This window comes from Brienomyrus brachyistius, chromosome 13 (assembly GCF_023856365.1).
Source record: "Brienomyrus brachyistius isolate T26 chromosome 13, BBRACH_0.4, whole genome shotgun sequence".
Lineage (NCBI taxonomy): Eukaryota > Metazoa > Chordata > Actinopteri > Osteoglossiformes > Mormyridae > Brienomyrus > Brienomyrus brachyistius.
The window spans coordinates 26,824,045-26,849,231 of record NC_064545.1 but is presented as its reverse complement, the minus strand read 5'-3'; the positions used below and the strand labels follow the sequence as shown (position 1 = coordinate 26,849,231).

Genomic DNA, 25,187 nt, shown 5'->3' with positions numbered 1-25,187 from the left:
TTTGTTTTAAAAAGGCGCTATATAAATAAAATACTTGCTTCTTAAATCAGTTCTCCTAGCAACGTGCTTCTTCCCGTCAGTGCAAAGCCGATGAAGACATGCGGACTCCAAAGACAGATTGAGGTGGGAACTGACCCCACACCCTTTGAGCTGCACAGGGCGAGAATCACATGGGTGTCAGGCTATAGTATGACCTATCTAGGCACCCGACTTCTTCATCTATTATAAAGTTGCCTTCTCTCCATGGTCCTGAAATGCCCCAAGAGCTTGTTGCATTTTTATGTACCATTTACTACCAACACCTTCAATATTCGTGTTCAGAGACCTTCCAGTGAGAATATGGACCATAGACTTGCCCTGAAAACCAGGCTGGTATTTACCTTATTTGTCCTGTCACTTAAGCTGAATTGGACCTCTGTGTTCGCATCTGGTTATGCTGACACACTTGTCTGTTTGCGTGTGTGTGTGTGTGTGTCTGTGTGTGTGTCTGTGTGTATGTGGGAGGGATGTACATATTACATTATGGGGATAATTAATAAAATCCTGTTATTTTAATGTGGGGACCATTTCTTGGAAAGGGAAAACTCAATTTTATAAAAAGAAATCTGTGATTATAATTAAAAAAAAGTATTTTGTTTGGTTACTTACGGTTAAGTTTTGGGCTGGGTAGGGAGTAAGGGTGGCATTGTTGGGATTAATGTTTTTTCCATAGAAATGAATGGACGGTCCCCACAAAGATATGAATACCAATGTCTGTGATTCTGTGTGTGTGTGTGTGTGTGTGTGTGTGTGTGTGTGTGTATGTGTGTGTGTGTATGTATGTGTGTGTGTGTGTATGTGTGTGTGTGTGTGTGTGTGTATGCATGTGTGTGTGTGTGTGTGTGTATGCATGTGTGTGTGTGTGTGTGTGTGTGTGTGTGTGTGTGTGTGTGTGTGTGTGTATGGGAATGTGGATGGATGGAACAGGAGGTTCCCACTCTCCCTCACTACCCTTATAATTATATGCTGCACATAGCTGAACATGGCTGTTCCAGATTAATATAATGATGTTCTGCATCATTAATAGAGTGAGACATGAGCCCCATTCCCTTATATCTTCTCCCTGTTTATGTGTAAGTTCACTTTTTTTCCCCTTTAGAAGCCAGTTGAATCTCTCCGCAAAGCCCAATGTATGTGACTTTCACGCTGTCAAAAGATGAAACCTAATTACTTGTGAAAGTCTTCTTGCACGACATGGTGAAATAGATGTGATGGAGTTTTGCTTTTACGAGCCTGCTGTGTTCTCGGTAATAAAACCCACAGTAAAAGTCTTTTTTTTGCCACTTAAATAGAGCATTTCGGCTTTTACATACTTCTCGAGATCATATTTTAAGTTCCACTTGTCAGTATAAATATGCCTTAAAGTCGGATCGTGTTGTTTTCCTGAGAGACTCCGCGAAGAGGCTGTGTGGGGTGGCGTCGTACGTGTCGCCTTCCAGGAGCATCACTCTGAAGCTTCTGCTCTTACGCCAAGCTTCACACCCTCTGATTTTGCACACGTGTCCTTTCCTGGAGCAGTGTGGTGGCTCAGCACGGAACACCGGGGCCTCTCACGTCAGCGGGGTGACGGATTCCTCTGCGTCTCCGTTACCTTCATCGTCTGATTGTACGTGTGCCCTGTCGTTTCATCCAGGTGATCCCGACCTCGCTCCCTGTGCCCGAGGGGACCGGTTCCCCGCTCGCTGTGACACTGTGCTGGATAATTCGTTATGGAGAGATGCATGATCTTTGTTTAAGCAGCACCTCTGCATGACATGTGCCAATGCAAGGGGGGCATCCCAGAAGCCCTGCAGGTGTTAGCACTGGGCCCAGTTTTGCCCAGTAGTGCTCAGAGTGGGAGGTGCATGCCCCTGCCTCTGGCAAGGTGTGACGTGACTTTGTTTTTCTCAGTTTTGAGCTCCTGCAGTCCATTTTGCTTTGAGAGGCAGACCTCTGTCAACAAGGCTAGATGCTGGAAAGAGACAGATTGGGCAGGGGGCTATTAGAGGACTTGGCATTGGATATAAGTCTGTCTTGGTGAGACTTTTAAGCAGGAGTCAATGGAGGCTTGTTATAGATGGAGGGAGTTGGTGGTCGGTCAGGTTCTGGGGCAGCTGTGACGGATGATTGATGGGCCTCGACTTGCCGGTGTTTATATTTTCATTTCTACCTGTCTGACTCCGTGCTCTAAATGCAGCCCCTCCTGAGGCTTTTAAACAGCAGTATTATGGGGATTGACAGTGGCAATTTGTCTGCTTTTCGCGAACATTGCGAGGTCCGTGTCTCACTGGAGGTGCCAAACCAAATCCCGCCGACTCTTGTGCCCGCCTCGATTCCGCTACCCAGGCAATGTTGAATGTTCTCCTTCATAAAAAAAGCTTAAAAATAATGATTTATACCCATCTTATATATGACCTTTGTCGTCATTTTCTTTTGCCATTTGGTCACCAAACCTTGGCGTTAGCTGGCAGAGGCGGAGGTGGCCGTGGGGATGGAAAAACCCAGAAAGAGGAAGCGCAGGTGGTCTGCGGAGGCAGTGAGATGCAGTGCAGGGCTGAGATAGACCGTCCACAAACTAAGGAGGTCGTGCTCTTCAATCACACGCTCTGTTTGTGTCCCATTTGGCCTGGGCTGCTCAGACCGTCTGAAGACAGGTGGACGACAGCATCCGGACATCCCCGCCGGAATAAGAGCCGAGAATCAGCCAACTGACACCACATCTGATGGACAGTTCTGCACTCAGCCACAGGATGCACACGATGATGCTATAGCAAAGGTCACTTAAAGGTTATGGGCCAAAAAAATCAGTTTCTGTTTTTTTTATGCTAGAGAAAGTCAAGAGAATACAAATCATTATTAGTTTTTTATTCCTGTCCCTTTGAGATATTCTGGCTTTTGTAACCTGGCTAGTTCTGGTTACATGTTTACATCAGTACCCACTACCTGCTCTACTAAAAGCTGCTTATATTTAGTGTAGCTGCATTATATGCACTGATAAGTGCAAACTGTTGACAAACCAATTGAAGAGCAAATCTGCAAAACTCACTCAGTCCATGGGATACAGTTTTGAGAAAATTTCTCTTAAACTTACTGAGCTTTGGAAATTTAACAAAGGTTCTTTGTTGGATTACATGACAAGTGAGTGAGTTTTGGTTCCCAGTACTGTAACATATGATGAGGAAGCCTGACTTTAGGTGATTGGCAGTTTCATCTCAACAACAACAACAAAAAAATGGACTGAGTAAGTTTTGGAAACATGCTCTTCAATTAATCCAATTGAGCTGCTATAATCATTAGAGAATTGAAGAAAGGAAACGATATCAAATGTAATACTCATCTTCGTGTCTGCAGAAGACAGAAAGCCTGCGTGTGTCATCATGTTTTCCTGAGAGAGAAAGTCACAGAAGGAGAGGCTGTAATTCGTAATTCGGAGAGTGAATCTCTCCTCCATCTCTCATCGGCGTAGGACTTTGCCTGCCACTGAGCTGTATTAATCACAGGCCTGCAAGCCGGCTCAGAGAGAGAAGGGGGGGTTTGAGCCCTTATCACTTTGATTCTCATTAGCACCGGCTCAGCCTTTCAGCTGGCTCAGTCTTCTATCCAGGGGCGTGAAAGTGGGATCTTCTCATATGCATCACACACCGGGAAGTGTGCTGGCTCCGCGTGCCAGGAGTTTGGGCACATGGGCGCCCACACCCTCGTCCAGCGTGAATCATGGACTGGCTCAGGAACCAACTCATCGACGTCTCCCCGATTGATGGGGAGGTACCCAAAGATGACGGCTAATGCTGTGCGTCTGTAAGGAGGCCTCCAAAAACCGGGCGCTTCAGCGGCCTGCTTCCTGCAGTCCTGCTTCCATCCCGGGCAGGGCAGTGAGAGCTCAGTTCTGCTTCAGTCCCGGGCAGGGCAGTGAGAGCTCAGTTCTGCTTCAGTCCCGGGCAGGGCAGTGAGAGCTCAGTCCTGCTTCCGTCCCGGGCAGGGCAGTGAGAGCTCAGTTCTGCTTCAGTCCCGGGCAGGGCAGTGAGAGCTCAGTTCTGCTTCAGTCCCGGGCAGGGCAGTGAGAGCTCAGTCCTGCTTCAGTCCCGGGCAGGGCAGTGAGAGCTCAGTCCTGCTACAGTCCCGGGCAGGGCAGTGAGAGCTCAGTCCTGCTACAGTCCCGGGCAGGGCAGTGAGAGCTCAGTCCTGCTTCAGTCCCGGGCAGGGCAGTGAGAGCTCAGTCCTGCTTCAGTCCCGGGCAGGGCAGTGAGAGCTCAGTTCTGCTACAGTCCCGGGCAGGGCAGTGAGAGCTCAGTCCTGCTTCAGTCCCGGGCAGGGCAGTGAGAGCTCAGTCCTGCTTCAGTCCCGGGCAGGGCAGTGAGAGCTCAGTCCTGCTTTCGTCCCGGGCAGGGCAGTGAGAGCTCAGTTCTGCTTCCGTCCCGGGCAGGGCAGTGAGAGCTCAGTTCTGCTTCCGTCCCGGGCAGGGCAGTGAGAGCTCAGTTCTGCTACAGTCCCGGGCAGGGCAGTGAGAGCTCAGTTCTGCTATAGTCCTGGGCAGGGCAGTGAGAGCTCAGTTCTGCTACAGTCCCGGGCAGGGCAGTGAGAGCTCAGTTCTGCTTCAGTCCCGGGCAGGGCAGTGAGAGCTCAGTTCTGCTTCCGTCCCGGGCAGGGCAGTGAGAGCTCAGTTCTGCTACAGTCCCGGGCAGGGCAGTGAGAGCTCAGTTCTGCTACAGTCCCGGGCAGGGCAGTGAGAGCTCAGTCCTGCTTCAGTCCCGGGCAGGGCAGTGAGAGCTCAGTTCTGCTTCCGTCCCGGGCAGGGCAGTGAGAGCTCAGTTCTGCTTCCGTCCCGGGCAGGGCAGTGAGAGCTCAGTTCTGCTACAGTCCCGGGCAGGGCAGTGAGAGCTCAGTTCTGCTACAGTCCCGGGCAGGGCAGTGAGAGCTCAGTCCTGCTTCCGTCCCGGGCAGGGCAGTGAGAGCTCAGTTCTGCTTCAGTCCCGGGCATGGCAGTGAGAGCTCAGTCCTGCTTCAGTCCCGGGCAGGGCAGTGAGAGCTCAGTCCTGCTTCCGTCCCGGGCAGGGCAGTGAGAGCTCAGTTCTGTATCATCGCTAACTTTTCTCTAAATCAGAACTTGCTTTACGTGGACACCCTACAGCATGCAATACCTTACCTTCCTACAGGGGGCACACTATGTTTTTCTTACTTGAGATCAATGAAATACCTATCTATTTGTGTGTGTGTGTGTGTGTGTGTGTGTGTGTGTGGTCCAGGTATACCTTACCTTGTGGGGACCAAATGTCCAAAAAAACGTGATGAATACCCATTTTTTTTTACCTTATAGTTTCCTGGTCCCCATAAGGGAAAACTCCAAAATCCATGACTAATGAAAAAACTAACAATGCAAAAACTCTTGTATTTTGTTTGGTTACTTATGGTTATAGTTAGGGCAGGGTGGGGGTTAAGGTTGTCACAGTTAGCATTAGCATATTTCCCTTAGAAATGAATCAGCAGTCCCAAAAAAGATATTATTACACACCGTGTGTGTGTGTGTGTGTGTGTGTGTGTGTGTGTGTGTGTGTTTGTTTTGCATAGATCACATTTGGGGACCAAAATGCCCCCAAAGTGCCGTAAAACCTGAAACTTCCTTACTTCTTGGGACCTTTGTTTCAGGTCCTCAAATTTATAAAAATCTGTGAATGTAATGAAAAAAGTAAAAATGCTAAAAGTCTTGCATTTTGATTGGTCACTTATGGTTAAGGTTAGGGATGGGTAGGGGTTAAGGGTGCTGTGATTAGGATTAGGCTTTTTCCAATAGGAATGTGTGTGTGTGTGTGTATGTGTGTGACAGAGAGAGAGCAAGAAGGCCTGTATAGGGGGGGGGAATGACAACTTTGCCATGGTAATTAACATATCTACAGTGTAGATAAGATCCTAATTTGCATAATGTGTTTTTAACTGCCTTCTAATAACCTTGGGAGACAGCTAATGGAGTGAAGCCTCTGTGTTTGTGCAGATAGAGGCGGAGTTCTCCCGTTGGCTCCTTCAGTGTTGCCATGGAGCTAATTTGATCCAATACCCTGGCCCCGCCTTAAGTCTCTTGGCGTGGTTGCCGGTCAGGTGATTAATTCAGCCCCTCTTGCTCCAGAACCAGTCACGAGCTCACACCTTACAACCCAGTACATGCTAATTTCCAGTGCACTCCATGTGACATGTTCCCTGGCCATGTTACCAAACTGAATTGCAGAATGCTCATGTGTTTTCACTAAGAGTCACTGACTATACATATAATTATATATTTGGAGTGGCTGAGCGGCATTTTTCCTTTAGGGGTCTGGCTGTCACGATGAGAGTTGGATTAGTGGGGTCAACTCGCTTGTGGGCTGGCTTTGGCAGCTCTGGGCCACTTGTCTTCCCTCCCCAGATCCAGGCCGCGGGGCCCGCCAGCTGAGAGGCAGATTAGTGCCTGCCAGTCGGCCTTCTCCGTGCCCTGGACCGCGGTGCTAATTGTAATCTGGCACCATCGACTTCTGGCTCGGCCTGGAACAGAGCGTGTTCTGCTGGCCACCTTGAGCTGTGGAGATTAGCCCTGCTTACTGTATTTTGGTGCCCTAAGCGGCCTTACCGGCTTGCCCCAGAGACCAGGGAGAAACCTGAGGACTTGCCCCCGCCCCCAGATAGGCAGTAGATAGCGCTTTGGCATCATGCCACAACACAGGCGTCAAGATCACAACATTTCACAGGAGCTCAGCTGAAGTGAACCCTGCCATTGAGATCTGAATACGCAGTCCTGCTGCTACCTCAAGCCCAGCTGTGCATTAGCACCAAAGTCAGCAGGTTCTCAGTGGTTCCATGCACTACGCTTCCCCAGCCAGGCTCCATACCCACTGTGCATTCACTGCCATGATGTCATCGACGGCATCTTTATGCCCTTTCTCCTGGTAGCTTGCTGATTGGGTCAAACTGCACCTCACTTTCCAAGGCCGTGATGTGTCTATGGATTTTCATCACATCATCCAGGGCATGAGAGCAGGACAAACCCCCCCCATGTTTGTGGATTGAGTAGCCCTGTCGTGTGCCCTTGATCAAGCTGGGTGTACAAAGCTGCAATACCTGTATCCGTGGGTGGCGGAATGTGGAGGATGTAAAAACTTTATCCACTGAAGGCTAGCCTGAGTAACAGTCATCTTAGTGAAAATCTATAATAGGATGTGTCCATGGACAAGCTCAGTTACATAAATGCCTGGGTAAAATATTTTAGCCTCTAGCAAGCCATTATCCTTCTCGGATTATACAAACGCTCACCAAAAGAATGCCTTTTCACCTCACAGAAAAATATTCACATTGCAGCACATTGATAAAATGCTACAATGTTTTATTTTGCAGTTAAAATAACTGTACACATTTTTCTGCCTCAGTATTATAAGGTCATGTATGCTCAAACAATAGCTGCATCGTCACTTCTAATTAGTCATCTGTGACTTCTGTAGCCTATATGGACAGGAGCACCTGCTCAGGTAATGTTGCCTTCTCCCTGTCGCACGCGTGTGTGTTTCTACGCGTGTGTGTTTCTACGCGTGTGCGATGACGTCTTCATAAGTGTCAGCGTGCAGCAGAGAGGGAGCCATCGGCAGACATCTCCTCGCACTGGGAGAGACCGGGGGTCGATTACGAAGCCATTTCCCCAGACGTTGTTGCGGTCTGTTAACCAGGCATCCCTTGTTTCAAACACAATTCCGGCGTTACTGAGCAGTTTCAGCAGAATGTTGACAAACGTATTACCCCCCCACTGCACCCACCCACCATCGCCTCCTCTCATCCTTCTCCCTCTCTCCTCTGCTCTCGCTCTCCATGCCGCGTCTTCTGCTCCTACTTCCTGTTGTGTGCGTGTTTGTGGCCCCAGCGCTTCTTTGTGCCAGAGCTTTTAAGTTGTTTTCTTTTTTTTTTTAATTCATCTTACATTGCATTTTAGTAACAGTGAGTCGGAATCAGAATTAGAATCTGTATCCTTTTATTTGCCAAGAGTGAAAAGTTGAAGGAATTTGTTTTGGTGCAGGGGGTGGTGCAGAATGAAACATACAAGCATGACAGAAGTAAAAGACAGAGATATAAATGAAAATGTGTAAAAAATACATACAGAAATGAGTGTGGACAGTGCATAAACATGTGTGTGTGTGTGTGTGTGTGTGTGTGTGTTTGTAATTATTACATTGCAGGGACTACATTTGTGTAACTCTCTACCTTGTGGGTTGATTTTCTCCGGTCCCCACAAGAGGAAACTCAATTAAAAAGCCTTGGTTACTTACGGTTAAGGTTAGGGCTGGGTGGGGGGTTAGGGTGTCATGGTTATTAAGGTTCTGGCCCATGTCCATGTCCGTATACAGTCCTGGCAGCAGAGTGGCGGCCGGAGTGCCGACAGGTTTTGTTCATGCGCAGTGACGGGTTTTAAAGGTCCCATCAGCTGCGGTCTGTCTGCTTTCGGTGAATGCCCCATTTCCAGGCCTCCAAGAGGTATCCGGCTGAACAGGCCCCTTGTCAGCAGCTTGTTAACGTGGGTTAGTGTTCGGGCTCCACCAGATTCCCCCACGAAGTGGCCCATTATCTCCTGCACGCCCTCCTGAGCATGTTAACCCGAGTCTAGCCGTAAAACACACATTAGCTTCTGACTTTATCCCATACAGAAACGTCTCTCTCGCTCTTCTACATCAAGCCCACGTTTACACGAGTCCGCGCCTAGCAACATTCGTCCCATAAATCTTACTTAATTAGCCCCGTCATACCAAAACCTAATCTTATCAGAACCTCGATCAAAACTGACAGTAGCATAAAAGGAAATGTAAGTGAACATAACATTTTGAAACTTAATGAAGGCATATGAAACACAATTTCTCTGTATGGAAAAAATAATCATTCCCTCATTTTCATTATCTGCTTAAACCACCTTTAGTAGGAAGGAAACCAACCTCCTTCCTGTATTTGTCAATCCCCCACAATGCACTGGGAGACTTTTGGCCCAGTCCTCCATCCATATCCACTTCTGCTGGCTTCTGGTCCTAACATAAGAACTCACTGGACGTCTACAAGGGTTTCAATGCTCTTCTTTCCTGATTAGCATTAGAAGCGCCATTTGACATGCCAAACGTTTGAACGTCAAACTCCTTTAACCACCAAGCAAGACGTACTTCAGCCCTTTTGTTTGTGCTAATGTGGCATTAATGGTAATAAAAGCAGCGAATCTAACAGCCTCAACCAAGAAGTCGCGTGGTTCCTAACAGACTGACTACTCAGTTGTGAAATCATAAAGCTCAACAGTTTTCAAGCGTAGAATGAATTTTATAAAATGCTATATAATAGACTTTGTGATTTCATATTCGTTGAAGTTTCCAATTTTCACCAACTGTAAACAAGCTTGTTTTTTTTATACAAATCAACCCAGGTGAAGCACTTAATTAAGAAATGTACGGTTTATTTGAAATGTCTATTTGACTTTTTATTTGAATTGTAAAATGCACTGTTGACACTTGTGTTATTGCCCCAACAAATGTAAAATGGATATGAGAAAACATACCTGTGTCATTTAAGAAGTTTTTTCACTATAATAAGACTGGCCGTGCCCAATTGTAATACCAATTAAAGTGATATTTATTTATTTTTTGGTGTTTATGTTAAAGCGAGGCTTTTGTTTTATTACCAGTGTGAGATTAAGATTAATTTCACAAGATTAATCGGTACCACTTGACAATAAGGCTCCCTTTTGCCACTTGTAAATAACTCATTAATGAAAAGAAATCAGTGATATAACTTGTTTAAAATGGTCTGTTAATAATGTACAAGGTGTTACAACCTAATTAATAACCAGATTTTGCCACTTGTAATAACCATTCATGAACCCTTTATATGGGGAGCCTTATTGTAAAGTGGCACCGATTAATCTATGGAATTCTTTACTCAATGAGCACAAGAACATGTGACATGAACACGATTGTGGGTTTTTACGGCTTTTTGGGGCGACAGCAACTCGGCTGCTAGGAGGATAACTGACTGTCCCATTGTTTTCTTGATGGGTGAGCAGCATGTTAATACAATGGCCCATTAATACGGACGAAAGGTGTGATATGCGGAAGTACGTTTCCGCTGGTGGTTAAAGGCTGAAAAACGCTGGCGGCTCTGGGGTTATCCTGCTTATTCTGTGTCACAAAGCCCGATTTCTTGCTTAGCCAGATAACTTCTCAGATTTAATGTACCCCAGTTTATATCAACCTAACTTTTTTTCACGTAATGTTAGACCAGACTTCCTTAAATCCGGCAAGTTATCCGGCTCAGCCAGAATACCCTGCTTCCTGATACAGGCCCCTCCTTGTCTGTTTTGCATCATTGTCTTGCTGTGTGTTTAGGGCATGATCGTGTCAGCCTGGAGATCTTGGTGCTTTTCCACTATGATTTGTTTCTATGACATGTAACTCTGGCATCATCCCTAATGGAGAGGGTTGAAGTGCATTACATTAGTTCCTCACATAAAAATTACACACAATTTACTACTACACTATATTTACGTGACATACATCACAATCATACTCTAGCTACTAACAGCATAATCATTGGTTTATTGACTCTCTTAGACAGTATGTGTGTAAATAACAACACTGGCTACATTTCATTCTGTGTTAATGAATGATCGGTTGGGTTGGGGTTGATGATTGCCCTCCGATTAGGGGATTTACAGCGTATTTTATTTCTCAGGTTCGCACTGCTGGACGACCCAGCGGCCTGGCTCACCGTTAACCCAGTCAAGGGCACCGTGAACACCACGGCCATCTTGGACCGAGAATCTTCCTTCGTTCACAACAACATGTACAGTGCTGTCTTCATTGCTATAGACAACGGTAAAGATGGTTAATTTCTTCACCACTTTGAACAAGGACGGCGATATATATGGTCATACAGCCATTATGATGTTGTTATGGCCAATGCAGAATAATTTGTTACTGGAAATGAGGCTCTTCACATATCACAGTTGCAAAATGTGTCCAATAATTGAATTTTTATACTTCATACTGACATTTAAAGATCTTTAAGGAGCGATGCAAACTGCTACAGAAAACCTGCTCCAAAAAACGTCAGGAAATAAATCAGAATGATTCCAGCGGCAGCTAACGGCATTATCCCCCCCGTGTTCCAGTGGCTTCCGCCCGCAGCAGTTGTCAGTTTTTCACCCGGCACATTTATCTGGTACGACCTGATCAGCATCGAGCCGCCGTGGTTCCGGCCCGTGGTCCTGACGCGGGTAACGCAGAAAGCTCTCACTTCAACACCCCCGTGGCTTTTGTAAGAAGCCCTGGACCACGAGAGCATCTGAAAAAGGAGCCATTAATGGAGCGAGAGGTCTTTTTATTCATATGCTCAGCGCGAGGTTCTGCTGACCCGAGTTTCCTGGCATCGCAGAATAAGTTTTACCTTACTCAGGCGCCTTTGGGCTGTAACACTCTGTCCCTGGAAGTGGGCTAATGCACTGCTTTCTTTATTTATTTCTTCACCTACTCTACAAATAATGAAGGCCGCACTTCCCTGCATTTCTCTCCGGGGTATGGTGAGAGATGTGGACAGCTCTGTCATATACTGACTGGCACCTGTTGTGACACTTAGATGGTGACAGAATGACAGGATGGAAGAATGCTGTGATTTTCCTCGGGGCAGGTGTATCCAGGCAAAGGTCACAGTCCCCCGTCCATGTTATCTCTGGTGGAATTAGAACCACCCACACACCTGCTCGGACAGTCTGATTGGTTTTACTATTCCAGTTCTGCATCATGTAACCTACAGAGCACACAAGAAGCAATGGGGTGGTAAAGGAACTCGCACTACGCCCATGAAGGAAAAAAGCACATCAAACTTTAATTAGTAACATTAGTAGCAAAGGCCAAGCATGTCTAGAAGATCTAACAATTGATTAAACGGCAATTGAATGCAAGTACAGTAACTAAGTATTTATGGGGAAGTTGCTTTTTTGATACTGAAATTATTTTCAGTTGTAGCCATTAATACAGCTGGGCGTCCTCTACCGAAACAGCTCAGGTTGAGTGTGTTTGGCACGGCTAAGTAAGGTGAGAGCAGCTCAGCCTGTGAGAGCACGTCTACGACGATGACGTCACCTTCTGCCGAAGAAGCGTAGCATCGCGTTAGATCAGGCCGGGGATGCAGAGGATGGCAGGAAACCCTCTTCAACACGGAATCACGCCACTGCTGCTCTCGGGTCGCTGCCAGTAATCTGTATCCCCCGGAGGCTTGTTACCTTCCAGCCAAATCGTGTTGGGGGGGAGAAACTTTGATATCCCTCAGCAGCATTTGGGATTTTCTGTACTCCTGGTAATAGCCAGTATCTACTGGTGTCAAGAGAGACAGGAAACGTGGTGCTGAAGCTGCGTTCTACGGACATTCACCAACACCATGTATGGCAGTACATTCCTCTGGCCCATTTTCGTGTCTAATTTATGACTTTAGCATATTTATTACTATCGTAATTATAATAAGTAGTGCCCTGAAAAATAGGTTTGCAAGCTTTTGTAAAAAGGGTATTAGTTATACCAATGGAGCAGCTGTTTTCAGTCTTGGACAGTGGTAGTCATGCCTGAACCCGAAGGCTTTAATTACATTATATATAGGCACATTAAACCTTTTTTATGGAGCTGTGAATTATAAAATTGGTGTGAATGATATGTTGATTGTATATATTCAAGTATTAACTCAGGCTCTGCTGTTGGCTGTGTTGGCTAGGAATGTTCTCAGGAAAGCAGTGCTTCAGTGAGTGACTTAAGCTGTGGGGGGGGGCGGGCGTCAAGCCAGCACGTGTTGGGGGATGGGCCACGGTGCCGATATGCGTGATGTCACACAGGGGGCGGTGTGTGGCCCAGCGGGTTAGGATGCTGATTGTGTGATCGGATGGTTTCCAGTTCCTATCCCAGGGTCAGCAGAGTAATTTCACCACTGGGCCCCTGAGAGAGGCCCCTAACCCCCAGTTTCTCCAGAGACTGGCCGACCCTGCTTACTCAGCTGTGTGTTGCTTTGAATAAAAAGCATTTGCTAAATAAACGTAGCTACAGGTCTGCCACATTAGGGTACCTCCGGGAACATGCTCCTCCTGTACAGGACCCATAATTCCGTTGACTGAATGCTCCCCTTCATTTGCTGCTTGGCACATAACCGGTATGCTTGACGCTCTCTCTCATTTTTGCATTGGGGCAGGAACGTAGAGGGCGAGGGGCCACAGACGTTTTTTCATGTAAGACAAAAACCCTGCAGCAACAGTGCCGTGAAGGTCTTGTCGGCACCATCGGAATTCCTCACAGCCTGCCGGGCTTCTCATCCCTCTCAGACGGCGCTTTTGTCATCCACCGGTACATTACAGCCGGCCGGCCACGGCCTTACCCAGGGTTCCCGGCCCAGGACATTTCCCGCACAGACGTGAGCGGCGTACTCAATGCAGCGGCGTGTCGATCAGTCTTTCAAGCCCAGGATCAGGGCTCCCTGGTGACCAAGGCGCCGTGTCCCTGTCTGGGAGCTACAGGCCGTCTAGCTGGCTTCACTGCGTTTCTTTTTCTGGCGCGTCACCAAGGCAACCAGCGGAACCAGCCGCTGCCCGACAGGACGCTCTCCGACCGCGTGATTCTGTCGCCATGTGCGGCCCGTACTCCGGGGAGCTGGGATGTGACGGCCAGCCTCTCGTCTGCAGACCGGGCACTTTTCATTGCGTGTGGATGCAAATCAGCAAGATGTTTGGTCTCTGATAGATGGTTCAGTCAGCCGCTTGGTAGAACCACACAGCACTCGGCAGAACCTTTATAGTTATGGATTAAATTAATGCAGGAACAACACTGAAGTGAGCAGTTCTGCATCGTTAGATTTAGATGCAAAATATTGGTCATTTGGTATTTTTCATCTCAGCTGTCCTGATAATCAAATGTAGAGCATAATTAGTGAATATTAGAAACACCTGTGAGGTAGACAAACCATTCTCCTCTAATCCATCACTAATGTGCGGTCAAGCCACCAACAATAATGTGTGTGTAGTACATGAGGAACGAGTACAGGCAACAAAAGTGATTAATCATAGAATTAAACTAATTAAATAAAGTTAAATTAATGGGCCACAGGCTTTGATTATGCCACAGAATCACATGACGACAGATTTTACAATACATGCAGTTAAATGGACGTAAGTTTTCATTTATTGCGCCATCTGTGGCAGTGAGAGGCACTGCATCCCCCTCATGCCCTTTATATCCGGGTAGGTAGCTTCTGATACCTTGTCTTAAATATCGGATTATTATCGATTCATTCTGTTCATGTTTGTCTACATTTTTTTTGGTCTGTCCATCCGTCCCTCTTTCACCACATGTCTTGGTAGGGTCACAGACCACAGGTCACAGACTAAAGTTAATAATTAATGTTTGAAACTGCTGAAAAGCCAAGATTAAACTGTTATGGTAACGTGACTTTTCACATGTGGACACAAAATAGAAATGTATAGAGAGAAATATAGAAAGTGGACCTGATTAGAATTATTATACTCTGTAGGGAAAAAAACGCACCATAACATTTCATTTAGTACCTGTTGTCTCTGAGCTTGTCTCTGCCCTGTGCTTCGTTTGCATGACAAAGGGCCTTCTGTCTAAATTACACTGGCTTTTACTGCTGCATCAGGGGGTTCTGAAAAAGCTGTGCTACATGCTAATGAAGAATATTAACCTTGGTGTTATTAATTATGCATTTTCTCCTCCCAGGACACAAAGGCCTGAAGTATTTTGTATTATAGTACAGTAGCCTGTTGGAGATGTTGCTAGGGGCAGCTGCCCCTTTATGTAGGTGATCAGGGCCTGAGCATCTCCACTGGCTCTCCCTGTAAATGAAAACCCCCATTTACATCGGGTCATGAGGTTGATCTTTCCAGCGTGCTGCTGTTGAATGCATTCAGCATTCAGGACTTTTATATTACTGGACTTGGCTTGGCATTGCTCATGAGTCAGGAATAAGGGTGTCTGCAGGCTGTAAGACTGACTGTTTGTAGGAATAGGAGAGGAATACGGGGATCTTCGTCCCAGCCGTCCAGGAAGCCCAAGTCTCAGGCAGTTATCTGCAAACCGTTGCGGCAGAAGGTTCCAGACCCGGACTGACTCCTCTACAGTAGACACAGATGATTTTCTCAGTGTCGCGCTCCGTATCGCAGGGACTCGTGCTGCTCGCAGCTCATGGGGCGATGATTGCATGACATGGACGCAGAGGTAAGGAAAAGGGTATCGATCAGCCCTGGGAGCAGGCGGCTTTTTTCAGAATTAACCGGTGTGTCGCTGAGCCTGCCCCGCCTCTCTGGCAAAGGACTGAACCCGGCGCCGGCACGCTGGCCTCCCAGCTTAGCATAATCTCAGAATCGGCGCTGCTCATTCCTCAGCCCTATTAAGGGCTCAATCAGGGAATGTGACACGGGAAAAGCTTCAGACGCCGAGTGGGAGAAGGAGCAAGGCATTAATTTCAGGCCTGTTACCGCCAGCAAAGGCAAGGGGACCTCGTGGATGAGAATAAGTGCCCTTCAGTTTGTTGTTAGCATGCTGAGTTTGGATCTCACACTCCATCAGCGCCAGCGTCGTAAAAATGAAAAGGCGCCGGCCGGTGATATGCCATTAGCAAGGCACACCCTTTTGGGATGAAGCAGGATCATGTGACCGGGGGGGGAGAAGAAATGGGGCCTTTATCTTGGGTAAGAGAGTCTGAGCGTATGATCTGGGCCGAGAGACAGAACAATGTGATGCGAGTGGGAATGAGGCAAAAGTGAGGTGGGTGATATCATATCTATGAAGGAGATCGTGCAGGGGATTATAAATGAAAAATGCATGTTTGCCCGTATTTTTTTTTTAATGGAAACGGCAGACATATTGAGAGGGTAAAAGTAAACCCATGACCATGAACAAATGCAGACATCTCACCTCGGAAGGCGTCTCCCGTAAATGGGGAGCAGCTCCGTGATGCCTGTGAATGATGCACAAAGTTTTGGAAATGTGTACACTAATGATTAAAAGAAGGATCTGATGCAGGGGCGTGGCTACGGATCATCTGCAATCCATGGGATGTTTGCAAGCAACAATTGAGGAGATGGTTCCCATTCATGAACAGCTCCAGGAAAAATGACCCCCAAGCTTTGCTCTCACCTTTGTATGATGTATATGCCTTAAAATATGAGAGGAAAAACATCCCAGAACACCCATTCTAATTCTTTAGAAAAGGCAAATAAAGCTTCATTCCCTTTAGACGGCAAAGTTCATCTTTAATTCCTGTGTGCAGCTCGTCAAAGTCGTTGTTGAGGATGAGATTTCCAGGATTCAGGGAGGATAGGGAGATGAGTACGGGTGGGATGAGAATGTAAGATATTGGGGCACCCAGGAGGAATACTGGATTCGGAAAGGCTGGAAGTTACAATGACCATGATTCTGTAGTGTGATATCGAAGGAATCCGGCCAGGAGATCTGCAGTTCAAAGATCTGCTCTTAGGTGTGATTTCGGCTCCGTGGGTACGCGATTGTTTCAGCGGAGCGGGAAGATGTGCGGTGGATTTCACGTTGAGTTACAAACCATGCCTTCATCCTGCTTGCCGGTGCTGTCCGTGCCTCACGGCCGCTGTCTATACAGCTGTCCAATGAATCGCAGCATGTTCTATGAAGTTAATGGCAGTTGAGGTGCCCCCCTCCCCCCACCCACCTACTCACATTGCCCTGGCACCATGTGTTGAGTGGCCATCTCAGATCGATGGCAGCAGTCGGCTCACAGCTTCACATCTTTCAAAAGCAACGAAAAATGTGGAGAAAAACAACAGAGGCCGGCACTAATGCCCTGTCTGATTCTCATCAGCCATGGCAGATGCTACAGCTCAGTGTCTCGCCTTTGCTCCTCGGCGTGGTTGGAATGGGCGGCAGATGGTGCCATCCGGCTCTGTCCACATATGCCGGTCCGAGGGACTGTCTGTGTCCCTGGGCGTATTCATGCTCCGTATTCATTGGTAGGAGCGCTTCTCGCCACGCCATGTCGTGTGGACCTGCAGCTTTGATAACCAGTCCATGAGCCAGATCCCAACCAGCAGAGGATCTGAATGGCTCCTCCTTGAGTTTGAGAAGACCAATTCCACGGCATGGACGTAGCTTTTTGCCTGGTTGGGCAGTCCAGTCCAGTTTCCGGTCCCTAACTTCACTACACCTTATTTCCTTACGGCTGACTTAAGCTGAGTGGAAAAAGGTTTTTTGCGACTTGCGACGAAATGCCACTTGGGCTCATGCAGCAGGGAATGCGATGTGACGAAGCTCAGAAACTGCCAGGCTCCTAAGATGGCCTTTTATTGCGGTGAAGCTGAAAGAGGTCTGCAAAGGTCTGCTCTGAGCGCAACCAGGACCACCTGGATACCATAAGAGCACATGGTGAGCTGCTCGCCATGGTGTTCAAAGTGCTCGGCTGCATACTGGTTCATGCTCGGAGTGCATGTCTCACTGCCGCCAGGAAACAATACACCCAATAAATGTTCATAAAAAAAGATCCATGTTTGTTTGTCACTTCAGTACACAATGAAAAGGAGCTGGGGGTAGAGTGAACGAAATGTTATTTGCCATCGGTATGAGTACTTTGGAACGCTTTAGCTTTCTCATATCCCATCATGCACTCTTCTTTAAGACATACACCTAGAGAAGAGAAGAAAGTTTGAGGTCAGAGTGGAAGGTGTTTTAGTCACCTGTGCCTTTACTATACTTTTGTTTAGTCTACCTGCCCCTAGTTCCCACTCACGACCTCATTGCCTTTCTAAGGCCTAGTTCACGTTAACTTTCCCAACTGCTGCAGCTGAAATGGCTATCTTTTGATTTCATCCCTTTCCACTACCGTGTCAAACCCAAAGTCCCAATTCCAGCTTTCCTTCCCCCTGTCAAGAGCTTCCGTTTGCTGCCTGGACCAGAGACGATTTCTCAGAAGATTTTATATCAGAACAGAAGCCGGTGGTTTAGCCGGATAGAGTTTAGTGTGACTGGACATTTTTGGGGAGCGTGACGGAGCGGGAGGCTGCTGACGGTTATACTTCTGCGCGGCAGAGCTATCGATCCGTCTAGATTAAAGGTCAGATAAATCAAGATAAATGAATCCCAGTCCCGTGTGTCACTGCCAAACTTTTTGCAGATGTCTCACCCACAACCTTCTGATTCATCTGCGGTCGGACTCCTCTTCCATCTCAATTAGTTACGGTAGGGACTCATGTTCAGAACGTGACACTAGCATTTGGCAAATGCTGCTAATGAAGTAAAATGAAATATCCATTTTAAATATACAGCTGATTGGTAGATTTCAAATCACAACAGTGAGTAACCAATATGATTTGCTGTGAGGCTGTGAGCCAGTGAGGAGGAGAATTGCTACCGGTGGCCCTCTGCTGGTTCATGAGCTCTGAGAGAATCCAGGCGCTGAGTGAGCCGCAGGCCCTGCGTCGCACCTGCAGCCACCCCCGTTTGTTTCCTCTATCGTCCATCTTACAGGATGCAGAAAGAGCAGCTTATTAATTCCGACAGGCTGAAAGAGGTTAAGTCCGTCTGACAGCGCGCCCGTTGGTGTCTTTATCTTTGAACTGCAGAAGCTGCCACTTGAACGCGGGCAGATTCTTGGGAAAGCCTCCTTCCCTCTCTCCAAAAAATGCTGCAAGTCGATAGATAAACATGTCAATCTTACCAACTGGGCTCTAGGAAAATGTAATTCATTCAGGTCCTTCTCTCAACTCATGAAACTGTTGATTGGAGGAGTTGTCTGACACCCGGTATTACGAACACTAATTTGAAGTTGAGCTCCCATTGAACTTAAAATGGAATTATATCAGCAGACTGATAACATTCATTATTTTACAGCGCTGTGGATTTTTCACTACGGTAATGAATTACCAGTGCAGTTAAGGGCTGTGTAAGCGATAAGCTTGAGCAGGAGGCTTTCCCGCCGGATTCTCATGGCATCTGCCACGCCGGCTGGTCATTGCTGTTCATGTCACTCACCATCGCGCCTTCCGAGGACGAGCCAAATGTGAGAGTGAGTGGGTGTAAGTGGGGCCATGAGCCCCTGAATGGGAGGGAACCTCTGCTGAGAACGAATCAGAGTTTTTAAATAAGGAGGATGAACCAATCAGGAACCCAACGTGACAGAACGCAAACCCAACATGGCCACTGCTGATGTGCTAAACGTACTGCTTTATAAAGGCGTGATAATCAGCAATCAGGTGTCCCACAGAATTCGTGAACTTATTTAATTGAGAACCTGGCTGCTTGGCTTTGCAAGTGGTTCCTGCTGATATTTACAGGAATGTGAGAGAAAATGTGAAACCATGATTTTAGACGAGCTGTAAGACCCTTGAAGTGAACAGCTGGTGGAATCTCTTTGGTGACCTGGCTTGGTATGCTGTACTGTAAGAGCTGCCAGGTGTGGAGCCTTCAGTTCTCGCCATAGATCTTTGCATGAGGACTTCCCCTCATGTTCAAGGTGGCTTCCTTCCATGGCCGAGAACCCCGCTGTTCAGGTGAATGTCGTCGAGCATGCCCGAGTCTGCTCCAGAACGCGTGGCAGCAGCTCCATGTCGCTGCGGCGGGCACGGGTAGCGAAGGCCTGACGTGTGTGGGCAGCAGGAATGGAGCGTTTCATTAGCCATTTTGGGTAAATGCCCGCTTTAGAGGATTCCACTGGGATGAAAAACAATGGGATTGACTCGTGGTTGTAATTACAGGAGGTGTGACTCCTTTGTGGAGTTTGATAACAAGCCGCCAGGCCACCAGACGATTTTGCAGGCTTTGTGTAGCACAGTGTGATGCTTAATGAGCAGCGAGCGGCCCCTTAATGAGCCAGGATGGGGGGGGTAGATGGTGGGGGGGGACCTCAGGTGCTGCTGTCCCCCTTTCAGATGAACAGTCAGCTTTCAAATTAAGTGTATCTAATACTACATACTTTAGACTAATAAATGACACCCTTCATGGGGACAAAGGACAAGGCTGCTGGAAGTTCAGCGTGTGCGGAGTGGATAGATGTCGCACGTAGGCAGTACAACCGGACAAAACCCGCAACATCAGACTCGGAAGATTAAAAAAAAAAAAATGTAAAAAGTAATGTGATCTGGATGTCGCTTTATACAGCGTGACTGTCTCTTTTAATTAAACCCAGGCAGCCTCCACAACCTTGCTGAGAATATCAGAAGTTCACTCTTTAATTTTCTTTTTTTTTTTAAAGAGGAAATTTCATAGGCGAGAATCCTGCAGAAAGATCTCCTTTAAGAGCGGGTTGCTTGTTGGACTGACTCCCACATTCTGCCTGTCACGTTGGCTAATCAGCCTGTTTGTTCCGGCGGAGCTTAATTGCTTTACCTTTTCATCAGTGGTTCCGGGTGTAATTGCATATGAAATTTTATTCCATTGTTCACAGCACTTCAGAAAGTAAACTGCAGTCTTTAAAGGCTTGAATGGGAGACGGTGATGCCCATCAGTATCTCACGGGACGCTCTTCAAGATGTTCCCTCCATCTGTCTCACACACACACACACACACACACACACACTCTTACACTGGTCATGTAAAAGACACGTGGCGGAAGTTAAGTGAAAATTTCATTCCTAGAAGATGTTTTGAGAAGGACATCCACTTAATGGAGTCTCTAGATCAGAAGACCAAAGGCAAGGAAGTGGGCAAAATAGGCTCATGTCTTAAAGCTCATCTTGGTTCACTTTGGCCACATGGAATGGTGTGACAATGAACCTGGCTAGCACTGGTATTGCTAAATGGGTTTCCAGCTTGTACTGGAACGCGATTAATTCGGGTGTGACATCATTCCCAGCTCTAAATTCGGACCTCCGAGGTAAATGGAGCACAGTAGCGGGGCCCGGGGCCCGGGGCGGCAGGCACCCATCAGCAGACACATACAGTCCCGAAAAAGTGGGTTCTTGGAGGACACAGGAAGAGAAACTGAGAATGAACTTATTGCAGGAAATGTCATGAGAAACGTGAATAGAGTGCAGCGCGGCTGAGCTTGTGGAAGGTGCACTCCGTTTGGAGCTCGGTGCTGTGATCACGCCGCGGAGTTACTGAGGTACCACTCTGACTTTGTTAATCGCTGCACCCCCACAGTCTCCTTCCCTTCTGATTAACAGCCCCTTCATTGATCATCTCTCCATTCCCATTAGTTCTGTAGGCGCGCTAATGCTCTCGCTGCCAGCCCCCCACCCCCTGCTTTCCTTCCGTCTGACTTTCAGGCCACTTGTAACAGGCCGATGCATCATGACCTTTCATGGGCTTCCCTTCAGTCCGTTGGGTCATTTCCTCCATTCCCAAAACTTCTTTTTTTTCCCTTCCTCTAGATTTTGTGAAACAATAATAATAATGGTGATAATTCCCAGCCCTGGGCATCCTCTCTTCCCCAAGGAGGGCAATAAGCAATTTCTGCAGTAATGAATGTTTTAATGAAAAAGACTCCGCAGACAGGTAGGAGCGCTCCAAGCACTTGCCTTGTTTGCCAGCCGCAGCTCAGAATGAATCCCAAAATGTTATGTTTCTCGACAGCGTTCTCCCCCGAGAAATGCCTCTGCCTTTCGCTTCCTGCTTGTTTTTTTCCTTAAACGAAATGAGAGAAACGGAAAGAGATTTGCGCATCATTCTGTCATTAGCATTCCAAGCTTGGCCGTCCTGCCTTTTAGTTAAGAAGCAGTGGGTGAAAAGTAATGTAGGGCCCTGTGCTTCTCTCCTCCGTTTCGGAGCCTCAGCCGAGCTGTGCGCCCCCTCCAAACCCAGCATTTTCTTTACACATTGTGGGAATGGCACTGTAATGGGGGGGGGGGGGGGAGCTGGCCGCAGGGGTGCTGCATGTCTCGCTGCCGCAGCCGGCGTCCGCTGTCAGGCCATCGATGGCCTTGCCGCTTCTGCGCGCTCTGACGGCTGAGCAGGGCATCGGAGACGCCGGCCCGACTCAGCGCGCACACACCTCATGGCAAGCATCTCCGAGGCCTTGAGTTGCTCCTGTTTCCCTTGTCATCAGTTAATGCTCATGACTCATTTCTTTAACATTTGCTAAGTATTTCACTGGTGTGAATATTCAGTTTTCTATTCCAGATAATTTAACTTAAATTGAATTTAACTTAAATCTGCTCCATTTGAAAATCCACATCACAAAGGAGGAATGGCTGTGACTGAAACATAAGATATAAACGCAAAGCTAAGAAGAAGAACACAAGGTCCCTGTACACATCACCCTCTCTTTTCACATCCCTGTCCCTCTTCCTACTTTTTATTCTTGCGTTATGAATGTCTCCCTTTTTCTCTATCAACAAATGCAAGTCCATCAGTCTTCCTACATATCAATGAAGTTTAGCAAACACAGGCTAATGCACCTCTGAAGACTGAGGCTTGTTGCTTGTCAGGCCAGAGACTGCTGTGGCAGGCAGATCCAGGCCTTAAAGAGAGGCGCCCATTTACTGTGAAGGTTTTTAATGGAGCTAGTATGGGTTCCCTGTAATGTTTATGGGATTGGAATTAAATGAGGTACAGACAAGTTCTCTGTAATATTTATGGGATTGGTATTAAATGAGGTTCAGACAGGTTCCCTGTAATGTTTATGGGATTGGAATTAAATGAGGTACAGATAGGTTCCTTGTAATGTTTATGGGATTGGAATTAAATGAGGTACAGCCAAGTTCTCTATAATATTTATGGGATTGGATTTAAATGAGGTACAGACAGATTCCTCTGTAATGTTTATGGGATTGGTATTAAATGAGGTACAGCTAAGTTCCCTGTACTGTTCATGGGATTGGAACTAAATGCGGTACAGACAGGTTCCCTGTAATGTTTATGGGATTGGAATTAAATGATGTACAGCCAAGTTCTCTATAATATTTATGGGATTAGTATTAAATGAGGTACAGCTAAGTTCCCTGTACTGTTCATGGGATTGGAACTAAATGCGGTACAGACAGGTTCCCTGTAATGTTTATAGGATTGGAATTAAATAATGTACAGCCAAGTTCTCTATAATATTTATGGGATTGGAACTAAATGCGGTACAGACAGGTTCCCTGTAATGTTTATGGGATTGGAATTAAATGATGTACAGCCAAGTTCTCTATAATATTTATGGGATTGGTTTTAAATGAGGTACAGCTAAGTTCCCTGTACTGTTCATGGGATTGGAACTAAATGCGGTACAGACAGGTTCCCTGTAATGTTTATGGGATTGGAATTAAATGATGTACAGCCAAGTTCTCTATAATATTTATGGGATTGGTATTAAATGAGGTACAGCTAAGTTCCCTGTACTGTTCATGGGATTGGAACTAAATGCGGTACAGACAGGTTCCCTGTAATGTTTATGGGATTGGAATTAAATGATGTACAGCCAAGTTCTCTATAATATTTATGGGATTGGTATTAAATGAGGTACAGCTAAGTTCCCTGTACTGTTCATAGGATTGGAACTAAATGCGGTACAGACAGGTTCCCTGTAATGTTTATAGGATTGGTATCATATTACATGATCACATGATTATGATTATTAGGTTGGTGAGGGTCTCCTGAATCATATAACTGATAGCTGATATGACATAGGTGCTGTACATCTTGTGGAGGTAAAGACCTGGGTATGGATCCCTGTGCTGAGCCCTAAGCCTGGTCTCCTCGTGCGCGAGAAGCGGGAGCAGCCTTATCTCAGCTGACTGATTGTTCCTTTGTCCTCCATTAGTGTCCAGCCCTGTGCTGGAGACAAACCTGACATAACCCTCTATCGGCTCATTCGTTCCCTGCTGTGCCTGCTCCCCCCCCCCCCCCGTACTGCCTCCCTGGAATGCAGTGAGACTTCGCACCTTTGATTGACACGCTTTCAGTGGCAAAGTGGAATGAGCCGGCATGATTTTGTCAGGGCAGTTGCGGATTTTGCGAAAGTCAGAAAATGCCAGGATCGTGCGTGAGTCTGACGGAGGATGGAAGTACCTCCAGGCCAAGCTGACAAGCCTCGCAATATGAGCTCCTTCTACATACCTTTGAAGTATTATTTAAAATAGTTGTTTAAATTAATGACAGTGACCTTGGTCTGTTTAGTTCAGCTATGTAGTGCTAGATCCTGAGTAGCATAATAAGAGGAGCAGAAAGTTGCTTTTGATGCCAGAGATGATTACACATATACATCATTGCTTTACTGACAATTAAAGGCATCCGAGTTAAAGAGCAGATCCGGCATGGAGTGCTCTGGGGGAGTGATGGATCGGTGAGTGGGCGTAGGGATTAAAGAAGGGCCATCCATTTGGAAGGCTGAGTAACAAGTGCATGCAATTCCACCTATCCGGCACCTCCATTTTTCTTCTTGTAAATGGGGGGAATTTGCATTTGTTCTCCAGCATCCGTCTCTCACACATTACGGGGGATGATATGTCAAGGAGGATGGAAATCCCCGGCCCGCTGACAGGCTCACTGCGCGATTAGGCTGCCTGCGACCATCTGAACATACATGCTGCTTAATTCTGTGAAACACTTTGACTTGTCTCCGGTGGTATGTTGAACGTGAGCCGGAGTAGGAACACGATGAAGACATGAGAGAGCAAGTGAGATCACAATAAGGACATAATGGCAATGAGGGCCCAGATGTGGCCTCTGACATCTAATAGCAAAGGGAACACAAAACCTTTTCAGAATGCACGCCTACTCCTGAGAGCATTGCACACAGAAAACTGTAGTGTAGTGAAGCACCAGTGGCAAAGGTTCCATCAGAATTCCCTCAAATCACAACTATATTACTTTATTTGTTGTATTTGTTGAAGCCTGTTTCTACAGCCCCATGCAGTTATTAAATCAAAAATAAGACGCATGTAATTTCTGCTCTGCTTCTAACTAAATGATCCTTCAGTTTGGTCCATGGACTAATGAAAATTTATATGTACTGTTATTTAGAGTTAAGAAGTTGTAATATTTTGAAATATCTCATATTAGTTCCCGTCACTCCTTATCATTCCAGTCCAAGTGCCGAGCTCAGTTTAATGTGCGGTGGGTTGTACAGTTAAGAATCTCGAAATAATCATAACCCGTCATTCTGCAGGCGCAGACCCGGCGTCTTCCGCATGCGACGACGGCGGAGTTCACCTGGCAAGCAGTGTCCAGAAAGTTCATATAAAAATGCTTTGC

General features: G+C 46.8%; 1 protein-coding gene across 1 annotated transcript in view; it reads left to right on the top strand.

Moving 5' to 3' along the window:
• cdh13 (cadherin 13, H-cadherin (heart)) overlaps positions 1 to 25,187 on the top strand; it is a 329,423-nt gene that overhangs the window by 286,250 nt on the left and 17,986 nt on the right. The window contains exon 12 of the mRNA XM_048972133.1: positions 10,729 to 10,871. Coding sequence (XP_048828090.1) covers positions 10,729 to 10,871 — 143 coding nt within the window. The remainder of the gene's footprint in view (positions 1 to 10,728; positions 10,872 to 25,187) is intronic.